Source organism: Ictalurus furcatus, unplaced genomic scaffold, assembly GCF_023375685.1.
Source record: "Ictalurus furcatus strain D&B unplaced genomic scaffold, Billie_1.0 scf6, whole genome shotgun sequence".
Taxonomy (NCBI): domain Eukaryota; kingdom Metazoa; phylum Chordata; class Actinopteri; order Siluriformes; family Ictaluridae; genus Ictalurus; species Ictalurus furcatus.
The window spans coordinates 944,851-959,644 of NW_026521055.1; the positions used below are offsets into that span (position 1 = coordinate 944,851).

General features: G+C 40.8%; 1 protein-coding gene across 2 annotated transcripts in view; it reads right to left on the reverse strand.

The window, feature by feature from the left end:
• Window positions 1-657: 657 nt before the first annotated feature.
• LOC128604962 (E3 ubiquitin-protein ligase UBR2-like) overlaps window positions 658-14,794 on the reverse strand; it is a 33,451-nt gene continuing 19,314 nt past the window's right edge. Inside the window, exons 12-24 of one of the 2 annotated variants that reach the window (XM_053620075.1) lie at window positions 11,222-11,341; window positions 10,714-11,070; window positions 7,755-7,803; window positions 7,523-7,662; window positions 6,529-6,609; window positions 6,246-6,418; window positions 5,638-5,843; window positions 5,452-5,545; window positions 2,510-5,102; window positions 2,302-2,367; window positions 2,171-2,218; window positions 1,930-2,079; window positions 658-1,807 (exon numbers count right to left, since the gene is read on the reverse strand). In XM_053620075.1, coding sequence (XP_053476050.1) covers window positions 5,051-5,102; window positions 5,452-5,545; window positions 5,638-5,843; window positions 6,246-6,418; window positions 6,529-6,609; window positions 7,523-7,662; window positions 7,755-7,803; window positions 10,714-10,839 — 921 coding nt within the window. In that variant the 5' untranslated portion in view covers window positions 10,840-11,070; window positions 11,222-11,341 and the 3' untranslated portion in view covers window positions 658-1,807; window positions 1,930-2,079; window positions 2,171-2,218; window positions 2,302-2,367; window positions 2,510-5,050. Of the gene's footprint in view, window positions 1,808-1,929; window positions 2,080-2,170; window positions 2,219-2,301; window positions 2,384-2,509; window positions 5,103-5,451; window positions 5,546-5,637; window positions 5,844-6,245; window positions 6,419-6,528; window positions 6,610-7,522; window positions 7,663-7,754; window positions 7,804-10,713; window positions 11,071-11,221; window positions 11,342-14,794 lie in introns of those variants that run through there. The other variant, XM_053620076.1, reaches the window with a different exon arrangement.

Consider the following 14,794-nt stretch of genomic DNA (forward strand, 5'->3'; position numbering starts at 1 on the left):
CTGCGGCTAGTTAAACCATGATAGCAGTATTCGCACACGTATGGGCTACCGATGAATTGCTTTTAGGTTCTTAATCAAGAAATAATGTTCGTTGTGTAGATACAAGAACACGGTCTTATTATGAGGTCGTCATTGTTTCGTAAAGTGTTCCAACAGACCAGAACATGTCCTTATGGAAATACTTACTATTTTAACATATTAACAACCGTTCAAAACCGTGTGATGTCATTAAAACCCTATCCTTTGTTGTACCGAATACCCTGCAGTTTTCTGTAGAGACGCGGCTAACAACTCAAGTTCACTACATGGCGTATGCGGTTGTAGAAAATGGGACAGACAGATCGCAAAACACAGATTGTTAGATACGTTGTTGGACAGAACAGATTTCATTCTGTTTCTGGCAATCACCTCGTTATGAGCTAAATCACGTATCTTTCGATAAGCACCACCGTGTTTACCGCGAGCTATAGACACGTTCAGATCTAGACATTCATCAGCCCGTACGTCAGAATTACTTTGCATAAATGTTCTCAAGTTGTTGTGTTGATATGTGCAAATCGTAATCGTTGTCAGGTGACAAGACAGCATTAATGTCAGAGGGTAGACTAGGGCCTCTCAAGGTAATGTTGATTAAACCCCCATCGCCGGCCCAGCAGTCTGGAAAACGACACTATTTCAGACATGATATCATGCAGAAATATAGCGTACGCTGCCAGGTCTGGAGCGGTTATCACACGCATGTTTATACGACGCCGTATCTCCAATCCATTAAATCTGCGTCTCGGTACCACCGTATAACCACCAACAGACCCACCCTCTCTTACGATAGACTCAATAGCGGCTTCGGATAACCCAAAATTTGGCTCCGAAGGATTAAACGATTGACTGTCTGACCCCCACCCCACCTGCTGTGAATTTGAATCGCTGTCTAACAACGAATTAGGCAGTGGTTCTGTTTGAACCTCAGCCATTGATCTAACAATGTTTAACAAGTCCAACAAAGTATCAGTTGTAGACTGCTGTCTATTCAGATCCTCCATTGTCCGAATTAAACCCTGTAACGTCTCTGTATTGCCACGCTGTTCAAAAGTACACAGACCATCGTCGTCGCATCTTCTAAATTTAATTGCTGCTCCCAGATTACACGAGTTTTCACCACACCGCTTTGACATTTTTACAGATTTTTTTGGAATGGAAACAAAAACTATTTTAAAAAAATAATAAATAAATAAATAAATAAATAAATAAAATCACACACAGTAAAACAGATACGAACCAGCAAATAAACACACACACACAAACACACACACAAACACACACACAGGGATATAAAATACTTATTGTACAACTCACCCAAGTTTCTTGTTTTAAACCAGCTGTACAAGCTGTTTTAACAATTCCGTCGTCAGGTGTTGACTGTGATCAACGCGACAAATCTCCCCAGCAAGAAGCTTCCGGGTTGCTATGATTTGTTTATGTGTGATGGTATGGTTTTGTGACGTTTCCACAACACTTTGATTATAGAGAAGAATCAGCATCTTTATAATGTCCAGACGCTCGGTGATGCTGGCAAAAGTCTTTTCAAATCCAGCAATACGATCTTCGATGGCCTTGAACCCGGTTCGTATCACCTCCGCCGAGTCTCTGTTATTGTCTATAACAGTAGCCTCGCGACCAAATGCTTCTTGGTTTGAAGGCAGACTGTCTCCAGGAACCGGGGTAAATACACAAGCGTCCCACGAATCAAACAGCTCCTGATTCCAGTTCAAACAAGAGTCTATAGCGCGCGGTTCATTCACAGCTGACTCTTGGAAAAAAAAAAACAAAAAAAACATTGCTTAGGATACCGGCACTATGAATGAAACACTCTTTTTTAAAAAAAAAAAAAATAAATAAAAAATAGATCTTGGGGAGATCTTGATCGTTTACGTTTAGACGTTGCGACACCCGCGCTGTGGACCTGAGCAACTGTTTTACGCTTGGCCTTTCCAGAGCTCGTTGGTATACCGCGTTCAGTGGAAACCGCAGCACTATTTTTGAACTCGGGTGCAGCGATCTTGTTTACAAGATTTGACAAGCCTTGAACAGTAAACAAACGAACACAATACATAACAAAACATCTTAAACCGCTTTTAAACATAGATAAATATCTCATTATTACAGATCTTACCCAGCACGGGGTTTTCCAACCTGACTCGCGGGACTTCTGTGTTCGCCCCTTTGTGTAAAATAAAGTAAAATCATTAAACACATACACAATACATAGGATCGAACACTTATAAAGAATAACAACGCACGTACCGCTTGCCTTGTTCAGAAACTTGATTTCGTCTACGATGTCTGGGATAGACACAATATCATCATCACCTGTAGCGTTAGATACCTGTTTTATCCACCACAATAAACCCATAAATTCGTTTATAAATAAAAACATTCTTAACTATGTGTAATAATAATAATAATAATAATAATAATAATAATAAATAATAAAATAAAACAAAACACTTACTGCCATTAACACCCCCACAGACACTCATTATCATAAACAATCTGTAGGATCACACCACGACCCCCCTGCTCATAAAAAAACTCTTGGTCAGGAAGAAACAAAGGGCCATAAATGAAGCACTCCTAGAGAAACGCAGGCCTGACAAGGACGAGGCCATAAATTAGCCCTCTAGTTCTACCGCCATGATTGACATTTTGACAGAACGTACTGGCTACGATGAAAACACGTGTATGGGTGTGTTTAGAGAGAGAGAGAGAGAGAGAGGCGTGTCTGAAAACATGTATGGTGGGCGGGGTTTAGCGAGAGTGAGGTGTCTCAGTTTAACTTCATTACTGCTTAACACAGCGACTGGAAGACATCTCTGAAAAAAACTATCTTCTAGTTTAGACATTACGGCGATTCTTTTAACCAGCACTTTAACATTTTTACCTCGTAAGGATCTTTGTTTAGAAGTCGTGTAATATGCGCGATTCTTTTTAAACAGCTCTTTTAACCATTTTTACCTCCTAAAAGTTTTGTGTTTAGAATGTATGTAATTTTAAACAGATTCTTTTTTTTAAAAAAAGACGCTTTAACTCCTAAACTTTTTATTCAAAGGTAAACCGGGATCCCTAAAAACATAATCAACAATTGTTTTCATTTATTTCACAAAACAAATATTCTACTCATATATGTACACATTCAAACATCATGCTTTTCTAACAATGTGTTTACACAAACGAAATAACGCCACACAGGAACACAAACACATCCCCACATTAAAAACATTATTTCTTTTCAGACGTATTTCACCCCACCAAAAAACAAACTCATTAACAAAAACACCTTTTGTTGGGAGGGGGGCTATCCCCCCCACACACACACACCTCTCCACAACACCCCCAGACACAAAGGAGCCAGATCGACCAGCTGATACACTCCATAGGGTTACCCCCCTCACCACCCCTACAGACCTGCCAGTCAGGGAAGCACAGAGGGTCATAAATTATCAAACACACTACTTTGATTGACAGTTTGACAGAAAGTGTATGATATAACTACTCACAAAGGGTTCTTTTAAATCAGTGCAGCGGTGGTGGGATTTTGCCAAAACGCAAATTAAACAGCTGTGTCAACAGTATACCTCCAATGTCACGAGAGACACAACTCTACGCATGAAATCCTTGGAGGACGAAATAATGGCGCTTCAAGAGTTCATGAAAAACACAGGACGGCAGGTATGCATAGAAAATTTAAGAACAAAAAAGAGTTTATTGACTAAATTGCTAGACGTTACTGCACAAGGAGCTCTGGTCAGGTCACAGTTTCAGAATGTGGAGTGTATGGATACACCGTCGAAATTCTTTTTTAATTTGGAAAAAAGAATGGTCAGAATAAGATGATACATGGCCTGTTTTCTGATGAAGGGACACTTTTAGGGGACCATAGAGAAATTCGAAAGAGAGCAGTCGGTTTCTACAAGGAACTGTACAAGTGTGAAATCTCCGATGATGAGGCCCATGATAACGTCTTCTTGAAGGATCTCCCTCAGGTGTCAAAGGAAACACATGCAGACCTCGGAGGGGGTTGACCCTAGAGGAACTGCTACGAGCCCTCCAGGGTATGGAGAGTGGCAAGGCACCAGGGATCGATGGTCTACCGGCTGACTTTTATAAGTCTTTTTGGCCTGAAATGGGTGCAGACCTACTGGAGGTACTGGGTGACAGTTTAGTCACGGGGCGGCTGCCACTCAGTTGTCGCAGAGCAGTATTGACTCTGTTGCCCAAAAAAGGAGATCTACACGACATAAGATCATGGAGACCTGTTTCAGTTCTCTGTGTGGAATACCGACTGCTCTCTAAGGTATTGGCAAACCGACTTAGTATAGTCATGGAAGAGGTGATCCATCCGGACCAGACCTACTGTGTGCCGGGTCGAGTCATTCACGACAACGTTTCGTTCATTAGGGATGTTGTAGAGGTCGGAAGGATTTTTAATTTGGATTGTGGTTTGGTTTTAATTGACCAGGAAAAGGCTTGCGACAGGGTTGAGCATACCTACTTATGGAACGTTTTGACTGCTTTTGGTTTAGTATTAGCAAGCAAGCGGTGTTATTAGTTGTTTTCTTTTTTGCTGCGGGGAGCTGTTGATCTCGTGGCGGAGTGTAGGGATGGCGGCTCACCTGAGCGGTGGAGCCCGGCCTCTCTCACTCCATCACGGGGTGCGGTGTGAGGTGAGCTCTGAGGTCTCGGTGGAGCAGGTGTTAATGGCGGTAGGGGAGTTTATTAGATGCAAAAACATTGTGGCGGCATCGAGAATGAACAAGAATGAACAAGGTCCTTCGAATGTGGGAACATTGGGCAGAAAAAGTTTGCGTGTCCACATAAAAAACAAGATTACCAAGCGTAACAAGTTCCATCACCTGATTTCTTTAGCTTTTGATACTCACTGCACTTACTCCTAAGGTCAGATCAGGTTAACGTTCTTTGCTTCCCCATGAGGCGCAATAAGTTTACAGACTATGAAAGTAACACTGGCTTGATCCAAGACAGTGAAAAATAGTCAAGTGCACATAGCAAGCTTTGTTTCATGCTTTGTGTCGATGATCAGCTCACTGTATTGGGACAAAAAAAAAAAAATCTGCAGATCGCATATTTAAGCCAAACACATCCAATTTCTATCTACATCTTATCGATCACCACACATCCATGAAGACTTTCCTGTACATCACAGATTGGGTTTTTGACTTTTCAGTCACAAAACATCCAGACTGATTGATTAATACTAGCTAATTTATTGTGATTGCTCATATAAATAGAGGTCACATTATTTTCTAGACAAACTATTTACTGTTAGCTGCTGATTCTATTGCCTATATCCACAAACATTTGAAAGCAGCAAAACTTTTTATTTGGGATTAAGTAGAAGGCTGTCTAGAAGTAACATTTTGCCCAACTCCTCACCTCTGCCAGCAGTGAGAGTGCATGATGTGGCCACAGCTGCCGGTATGGGTACCAAAGGACAGGTCAGGGTGCATGAAGAGGGGATCATAGCTCTCTGTAACACACATGTATCCTCCAGAAATAAGCACACTGGCTACTCAAACCTATCCAATTACTTGACTTGCACACTGTAAACCATAACCTTACCTGGATTGTGAGGGGGTCTTTTGCGGTTCTTGGACATGACCGTAGAGCGTTGGACAAAGGCAGCGAGCACCATGGCGGTGCCATCAGGTAGGATCTCCTGCGCTTCGTGACACAGGATACACATCTCCATCTGCCTCCTCTCTCCTCCTCTGGCACGCCAACGACGAGGTCCCACACACACCAGAGCACCGTCACATGAACTGGGGCTGTACCAAGCAGAGACGGATGGTTACAAGTACACTATAACCTTAATTTTATGTTAAGGTCCCTCTGAATTTGTTAAAATAATCAATGTTGAATAAATGGGTTCATCTTTTTTTAATCACCAAGAAATTGCTAAAAATGGCCTAGGATCCTCTCTACTCATTTACCCCAACAGAAAATGCTCTAAATGAATATGCAAGATAGAGTTTAAGGATGGGAATTTACTTATGTTATGTGAAGACCACCATTATATGCAAGAACTTTTAGAACAGACAACTGCTCAGCAAAGTCAAGGAGCTGTTGATGCATGCATCTACTGACATACATGTACTGACTGGATATTGAGAATACAATACAAGTTGACTTATTAAGAACGCTGCGCCACTACGAGCATGCTTAGGTACCTATGCTCTGCTGATGTAGAGGCTGAGGCGTCCAGATCCTCTGAATCCTGCTTGAGCAGATCTATGTACTTATTGATAAAATGACTCTGGCTCTCTAATGTTTGAGCCATGGTCTTTTTCCAGCACAGTTCAGCTTTCCTTTTTCTCTCTGCTTTGTCTTTGTCCCACACAGTCTGCAACACACACACACACACACACACACACACGTAGATTTAAGCTCTTCAACACTTTAAAGGGTAATGGTTAATATGTCCGTGGAATAGAAAGTTGCTCAAAGTCTGACCTCCTTGTGACAGTGCCCTGTTCCTTCACAGGGAGCTGCAGCAGCTGTGCACTCGCGCATCGTTTTAATGCTAACCACCATCTGTGTAGAAAAAGATACATAATTTAGGAAAATACTTTTACAAGAAACTAGTTAGAACTACATGCACACACAAAGTCTTGCAAAACTAAGCAGATGTTCAATAGAACACATTTGTGCACTAAAAAGTATATACACACACCATACCATTAAATACTGAAGATGCGTTACAATTTTACTAACATTTAATTTGCCTGTTTCTCTTCAAAGTACATACTACAATACATCATTAGCCTTGGCCTACACCATGGCCTTTATATGTACATGTTCTGCCTGGTGCAGGTGTCCTGACAGTTTTCACTATATGGAAAATAAAATGCATACATCACAGTGCATGGAAATTCAGTTTGTGTAGTAAGCAATCCTTATATGTCATTTAAATATTCATGTTGACATACAGCTTTTAAGTAACACGCACAATAAGCCACATCAAAACACCCCTAGGGCCACCTACAGATGATCAGCAGCAAAACCGCTTTGTGACAGTGAAGCATTTGTGCTTCACCGTGGTGAGAGGTGCTGCTTTGCCTACCGGCCACGCCACCTTGAGCGGTGTTGCACTGCTTGGATTTCAAACAGGTCTTGATGATGCAGCACTGCTTTAAACTTCATGGTAAAAAAGGTCATCTTTTGTATGTTGCGCCTACCTTCAGTGAGCGAATTGCAAAACATGCTAGGCTGCCACCTGGTGGACATATTAGGTGCACGCATAGAGAGAGTAAGGCACATTGCAAACATAATCAAGATGTAATTTTACTTTAAGGATCCAGCGAATCATGTCTTTGTGCACTTCCAAGTGAGGCGCGCACTGCAAGGTCTCTAACAGAGCCAGGATGCTTGGAGTGTTGCCGGGGGCTTCATTTTGTTGAATTTACGACACTATCATGTCATTTTAACAAAACATACAAACATTTACCCTCTGCAGCATGGACTCAGACCAGTGTCCTCCACTGAGCTCCATAGCCCACTGCAGCACAGCTCCCAGCATGCCAAGCAGCACGTCACACTGCAGAATGTTTACCAAGCTGGCAAACAGTGGGCAGAATGGAGGCAGGGCTACGACACACAGACACTCACACTTCAGCAATCTTCATTCAACTGACCAATCATTTTCAGATATGACTACAATCACTGAAGAAATAGCTTACCTGGGTCCTCTCCATTCTGTCTCTTAAGCTTTCGCTGAGCTTCCTCTGCCTGTATCCAAAATAAACTACATAAAAATTTAGAAAAACCATTAGTGCTCATGTGACTAAAGAGAATTACTAAATCTGACAAAAGCAGCACATCACCTTAAGGACATCCTCAGCACTAACAGCCGAATCAAAATGCAAATGGATAAGTGCATATATTGAGCTTCCAAAGAGCATTTCCTCATTAGACCACTAGGCACTCAAACTGGTATTTTGTCATTTATGTGCTTTTCTTTATCAATCACACAATCTGACAGAGGCTCTACACTTAAGAGAAGGAACTAAAGAATGAAGTAACACGCGAGTTACAGACAGTTTTAGTTACTGCGTAGCAGGAGACTTTCTGTTGTGAGAAACAGTAGCGGATGGTGTCCACTGAGTGTCCACACATACTAAGAGTGATGGGTTGTTCTCCATCAGTAAAACCGCTGTGGCAGTGAGTCAGAACTGTTAGGCACTTCTTACAGGCTTCAATTAGCACCCACTCCTGCAAATATATAGCACATAACAGGCTCAGCATGGACAGTCCTTATGCAAAAGGCAAATTGCAGGGTGCGTCTTTGATTGATAAACTCAAGGTCATGCACACATCAGATGTTGGAGTAGGTACCTGGCCACTGAAAAGTAGTTTTATGACTGCATTCAGATCTCCTGTTCTGTTAGCTCAAGGCAGCTATTATAAATTGCCGTTATATCCTCTCAGAAATTCAGGTTAGTGTAGGTGAGGCAGCCAGCAATAAATATAATAAATATTTACATATGACCTAGAAATCTTGTCAGAAATCACTTCAGGCTACAACATACATGCACACATACAGGGTGTCGTTAAAAAAAGAAACTTGTAACGATATTAATCGGTACAATATTTAAGGACCTAATAAGGATTACATGCAGCCCTTTGACTACAGAACAGCTTGAAAAATTCTTGGAATGCCGTCACGCAAGTCCTGAGTGCATTGTGTTGGGATGTTCTTCATTCTTCACCAGGAAAACCCCTCCGTTCAAGAGATAAAGGAGACGGACATCTACTGAGTCTGCATTCCAGATACTCCCATAAAAGGGTCAATGATGTTTAAACCTGGTGATTTAGGAGACCACTGTGTTAGTGTTCACCAAACCAGTTTTATACAAGGGTAGTACAATCATGTGCCATGGGATTATCATCATGAAGTGTTTGTAGCATACATATCTTCTGGTCTTGAACAATTATTTCCAATTTCTCATGAGTCTAAGTTTTGAGTTCTTTACACCAGGTTATAATTCTTCATGCATTGACATTTGATGCAAAAGGTTTCTGAATGGCAGCCCTGGTTTTGCAAAGCTCATAATGCACAGATTTGCTGAGCCTAGTTCATGGACATGTTCATTTAATAGCTTTACTATGTTCGTCCATAGCTACGGACAATAGCTTCGTCAGTAGCTTTGACTTGCGACCACTGTTCCTCTTTGCTGAACCCTTTTGTCTATGTTTGATATACTCTTCCTTGATTTTGAAACATTAACGGCGTTTACACACCTAGTTCATTTGAGCACTCAAAGCGGTCTCGGGCCTATATAAGGTGTATATATGTGAACATTCAAGTGATCTCAGACCCCTCCCTAAAAGGACCCACAAACGAACCGTACTCAGACCACCTTCTGTGGTTTTGATTAATTTATGCATTGTGAAAACAAAGTAGTCTCGGTCTGCTTCACATTTGCTCCATACAGTAGATAAAGAACCTGAGAGTTGCTGTACATGTATAGCTACAGTTTTCCGTTACCTAACAGAAAAACAACTCAGATGTTTTACTTTGGGATCATGTGGTCCTACAATAATGTCAGCATTTTGTTTAGCAACATGACATAAGCTAACAGAGCCACTGTGGTAATAGCAATTATCATAGCATTTCAGCCAAATGACTGTATCGTGTAAAGCAACCATCTTGAATGGCATCGTCACTATTAAACTATGGGAAAAGAGTTAGTGTGAACACCAAGTGATCAGAGATCTCATCAACACTAAAATTTCCAGAAACAGAACTGGGTCCACTTTCGAGTCCAACTGTACTGTGAACACCAAAAGCACTGAGGCCATTTGCAGCTCCCTTTCAGGTCTCGCTTATATTAAACCTAGAACTCCTGAACCTAAATCTTTCGCCATCCCGTCATCAGTGAGCTCGCCTCAATCTCGTCAAGTGATGAATGAAATCTGATCCGTGCTGCGACTCTGACCCTTCGGCTCATGATGAATTGAGCAAACGCGCTCAGTTTTTAATTGCAGCGTCCTAACTGAACTAAATGATTTTTATTACTAGAAAAAAGCAAAATGACAGTAGGGGCAATGCCGCAGCGGGCAAGTGATGTAATCGCTGTGTGGCCGAACACCATGTAACACTGGGAACACCGACTAACGCATCAAGCCAATTTTGGGGACTGATGCACCTGCAATTGCAACACCCACTATTTAGCCGAACTGGAGCTCTGTCAGTTGCCTGTTAATTCTGAAAACTCATTAAGGGATCATTTTCAGACCATTTTTATAGTGGCTGCATGCTGTTAGCTGGCACAACGATTCACCCATACACAATAGCTGTTTGTGTCAAGATGCTTTTTCATGTACTGTTAGTTATTTTGTCCACTTCCTGCACGTCGAATACTTCCTTCTTATTTGAAGGCTTCCATATATAGATTTAAATTTACAACCACATGTAGAACTTTGACCTTCAAGAAATCCCTACTCGGAGCCAATCATTTCCATACACCTCAAAGACATGACAAAGACAAAAGTCCTGTGATCTTCAGACAGATCTTGTTGGTTTTAGTTTGTGCAGGAATAATATGTGCATTTGCTGCTATGGTCGCACTACCAGAACTCCTGTAGAGTGTGCACACATTGTAATATACTAGTACTGGTGAGTGTGTTAGTACTCACATCACTGGCACACCACTCTTGCATCACTGAGATAATGTGTGTGAGCTTCATCTGCAATGTGAAGGCTGTCACCCACAATGGTTCCATCTCTATGTCTTGGTCCACGTCACGTACTACTGGGTCCATACCCTGCAGAAATCACAAACCCCAACACACATTATACTACTGATATTAAACAACATGGCTATATTTCACCCCACATGATTATTACATCTATAACTGCAAGTTAACATGGCTTATACAAACACACAAACACACTGCATGCACTTGAGCAGCTCCAAGAAAGCATCAAGTCCTTCCAGAAACTTCTCCCTGAGCTTGTCGGTCCACTCTGTTGGACGGCTAATCAGGACATATCTGAGTTTAAAAAAAAAGTTTAATGAGAATGATTAGCTATTAATTATCATTAATAATGATATTCTCTGACAGACAGTGTAACACATTCTGCTTTTTTCCAGCCGTACTTGAGGTCTTCTATAAGACTCTGGACCCTGCGGAATTTAAAGACCTTTTGTGCACTGTAGAGTTCAAACTGAAATCGTCCCTGCTGGTCTCGACGTTTCAGGTGATCATGGAGTGTGCGGACGATCGTGGTCATCAGGCTCTCCTCTGTGATCAGCATCCGTGCCTGTAATGAGGATAAGACCACAAATCGGTACATCTAATAGTGATAAAGTTAACATTTTGTTACAATTCCAATAAATAGTCAAATGAAGTGCACTTCGTTCAACCCTACTTTAATAATAAATGTTTTCCCCAAATAGGGAAAATGACCTTGCTGCTAGATCTTTAATCATTCTATTAAGCTGTATATTCACTATACAACTGGGGGGGAAAGAACAGTTAAAGTGTGAACATTCAGAATTGAGTGAATCTAAGAAGACTGTTTCTCCCAACACGTACATGATACCAAAGCCACTGCACACCAGATACAGTGGAGCTTGAAATGTGAAAGTTTTCTATATTTCTGCATAAATGAGACCTAACACATCAGATTTTCACACAAGTCCTAAAAGTAGACAAGAACCCAATTAAACAAACCAGACTGAAATATTATACTTGGTCAATTATTCATTGAGGAAAATGATGCAATATTACAAATCTGTGAGTGGCACAAATATTGTACTTCTAACCTTAGAGTAAGAACCTCGAAGATTAGCAGTTAATTTGCCTGAATCTCAAGAGAAAGTGGGTCATGCAGCAAGAAAACAACCTTAAACACACTTTTCTTCTCTAACCATTTTTGGTAGAATGAATTAAGTGAATGTTTTGGAATGTTCAAGTCAAAGTCCTGACCTTAATCCACTAGAAATGTTGTGGAAGGACCTGAAGGAAGCAGTTCATGTGAGGAAACCCACCAACATCCCAGAGTTGAAGCTAAAATTCCTCCAAGCCGATGTGCAGAACTGATCAACAGTTACCGGAACTGTTTAGTTGCAGTTATTGCTGCACAAGGGGGTCACCCCATATCCTGAAAGCAAGGGTTCACATACTTTTGCCACTACAGATACGTAATATTGGTTCACTTCCCTCAATATATAAATGATGAAGTATTATATTTTTGTCTCATTAGTTTAATCGGGTTCTCTTTATCTATAACCCCAATTCCAAAAAGGCTGGGACAATATGGAAAATGCAAAAAAAAACCAAAACAAACCAACAAACCCCAAAACCAAAGAGACATTTGAAAATTCAATTCACCCTGTACTATATTGAAAACACATTATTTGGTGTTGTACTTTGAATATTTAAAAAATAAATTGAATTCACACTCATTTCAAATCTGATGACTGCAACAAACTCCTAAAAAGTTGTTTAACACTGTGTAACATCACCATTTCTTTTATTAACAAGCGGGATTTTCTACCATTCATCCGTTATAGATTTCTTCAGCTGCGCAACTATACAGTGCCTTGGTTGCACTCTTTTGCACTTCATAATGCACCACACTTTCTCAATCAGAAACAGGTCAGGACACGAAGGCACGGTGAAAATTTGCACTGACAGGTAATGGAGAACTCCCTGTCATGGTCATCCTTCATGTAGGGCTGGACGATATGGCCAAAATGTATATCACGATATATTGCTTAATTTCGGTCGATACGATATAACTCCGATATCGATAAGAACAATATAAATCCTCAGAAAAACTGCCAAGGACGCCCACAACAGATGTCTGTACCTTCAAACTTCTGTAAAATGAATGCCAAGTCTATGAAACCTCCTCCTATAAAACTATATAATAATTTAGAAATTAAAAAAATTATTTTGAATTTAACCTTCATACAAACAAGAAATGTGAAATCACTGTCAAATAAACAAAACTCTCACCTTTGTCAATATTAATATCTTTAACTTATTACTATTTTATTCTTATAGATTGAAATAAAAGTGCTTCAGCCAGGATAAAAAAATATGAAAAATGCTCAGAGTTGCTGAAGAAAACAGAAAAAGTGTGAGCAATAACAAGAACACATGTTGCTGGGGCAGGGACATTGTTGGGGGTTGATGACACCCTATGACAGGCTCTAGAGGTTTCTAGCAAGAAATACAAGCTGGTCTACATTATCTGGCTTCAAAGATGCCCTTTTACATGTGACAATGTTGCCACCTGTACTAAAACCCTCTCAGAGGGGGAGCTTGTGGCTTGAATACACAAGTAATGTTTTGCCAGTTGTCCTACTCTGGGGAAGTTCTTATGAGGGACACTAACAAACAAACTGACAGAGGCTCTACACTTAAGAGAAGGAACTAAAGAATGAAGTAACACGTGAGTTGCAGACAGTTTTAGTTACTGTGTAGCAGGAGCTCGGGTACATGCTTTAAGTAGTGAATGATTATTTACAAAAACTGTTTTCAGAATTGTAATGCTGTTCTCTCCAGGGAAGGGGTCACAATGTTAACTGATGTCTGCCCCAGAGACAATAACAGCACCGAGACCCTTCCCATAATGTCTAACCTGAAATCTTCCTGTAATGCTGCAGACCGAGGGGTCCTGGTCCATGCCACCATGGAGGACATTTTAAGCTCATTGTAAAACACTGATTTTGAGTTTCTTGAACCATTTTGGTGTTCATGTGGAAGTATGCTTGGCTCTTTATCTTGTTGAAAGCCAAGTCTGAACCTCCTGGCAAAGGCAAGCTAAAGGTTCTGGGCTAAAATGTGATTGCTTCTCTCTCTCTCTCTCTCTCTCTCTCTCCCCCTCCCCCTCCCTCTGCTTCAGCGGTTCAACCCCAGATACCAGGCAAAAATTACTTCATGTATACAGAGATCCCCAAACTATACACCGAAACCAGACCTCATTTCAGAACATCTCAAAGAAAAAACATTTTATGCCTACATATTTATTATATATCTATTTTGTAATTGCTTTTTTATATTATGTGACTGTTGTTTTTTATAATGCTCAAGTGTTTAAATAAAGGAGTTAAAAGTATTATTTATTTATACACAAAGTGGTATCGAGTATCGTGTATTTTTGCTGGTACCGACTACTAGATTTTTGGTATCGTGACATCCCTAGATTGGACATTCTATGTTTGAGTTATAACAACTTCCTTTTTCATGGTGAAACTTCTAAATTTGTGAGAGCGCCACGCCCACGGCGAGCAGCAAAAATTCAAAAGCTTCGCAATTTAGCATCGTCAATGCCTGTAGATGAGACTGACCGAACGTGATGCCGATCTGATGAAAGCTCCAGGAGGAGTACGTTAAAGTACGAGGCCCGGAAATGGCAAAAAACGGAGGAAAAAATTAAGAGAAAAATCAAAATGCTGACTTCCTGTTGAGTTTAGGGTATGGGTTCAAGAGACCAGGGAGTCAGCCATTTTAAGTGTTGTCTCAATTGCAAAATCCTTCCAGTGCACTGGAATGTTCGCTCCCTAAAAAATACCACAACACACCACAAAAACCAGGGAGCATCGATACTCACTATGTTCCCTTACTGGAAATGACCTCATGTCTCTCAGCTAATGTCTCTCTCTAGTGTCTGGTTTAAAATGAGCTCAATCTGCAAATCCAAGGTGGCTGATGTGTCCATTGTTGCTGAATATTTGAATGGAGCTATACTGAGAGCTATTGT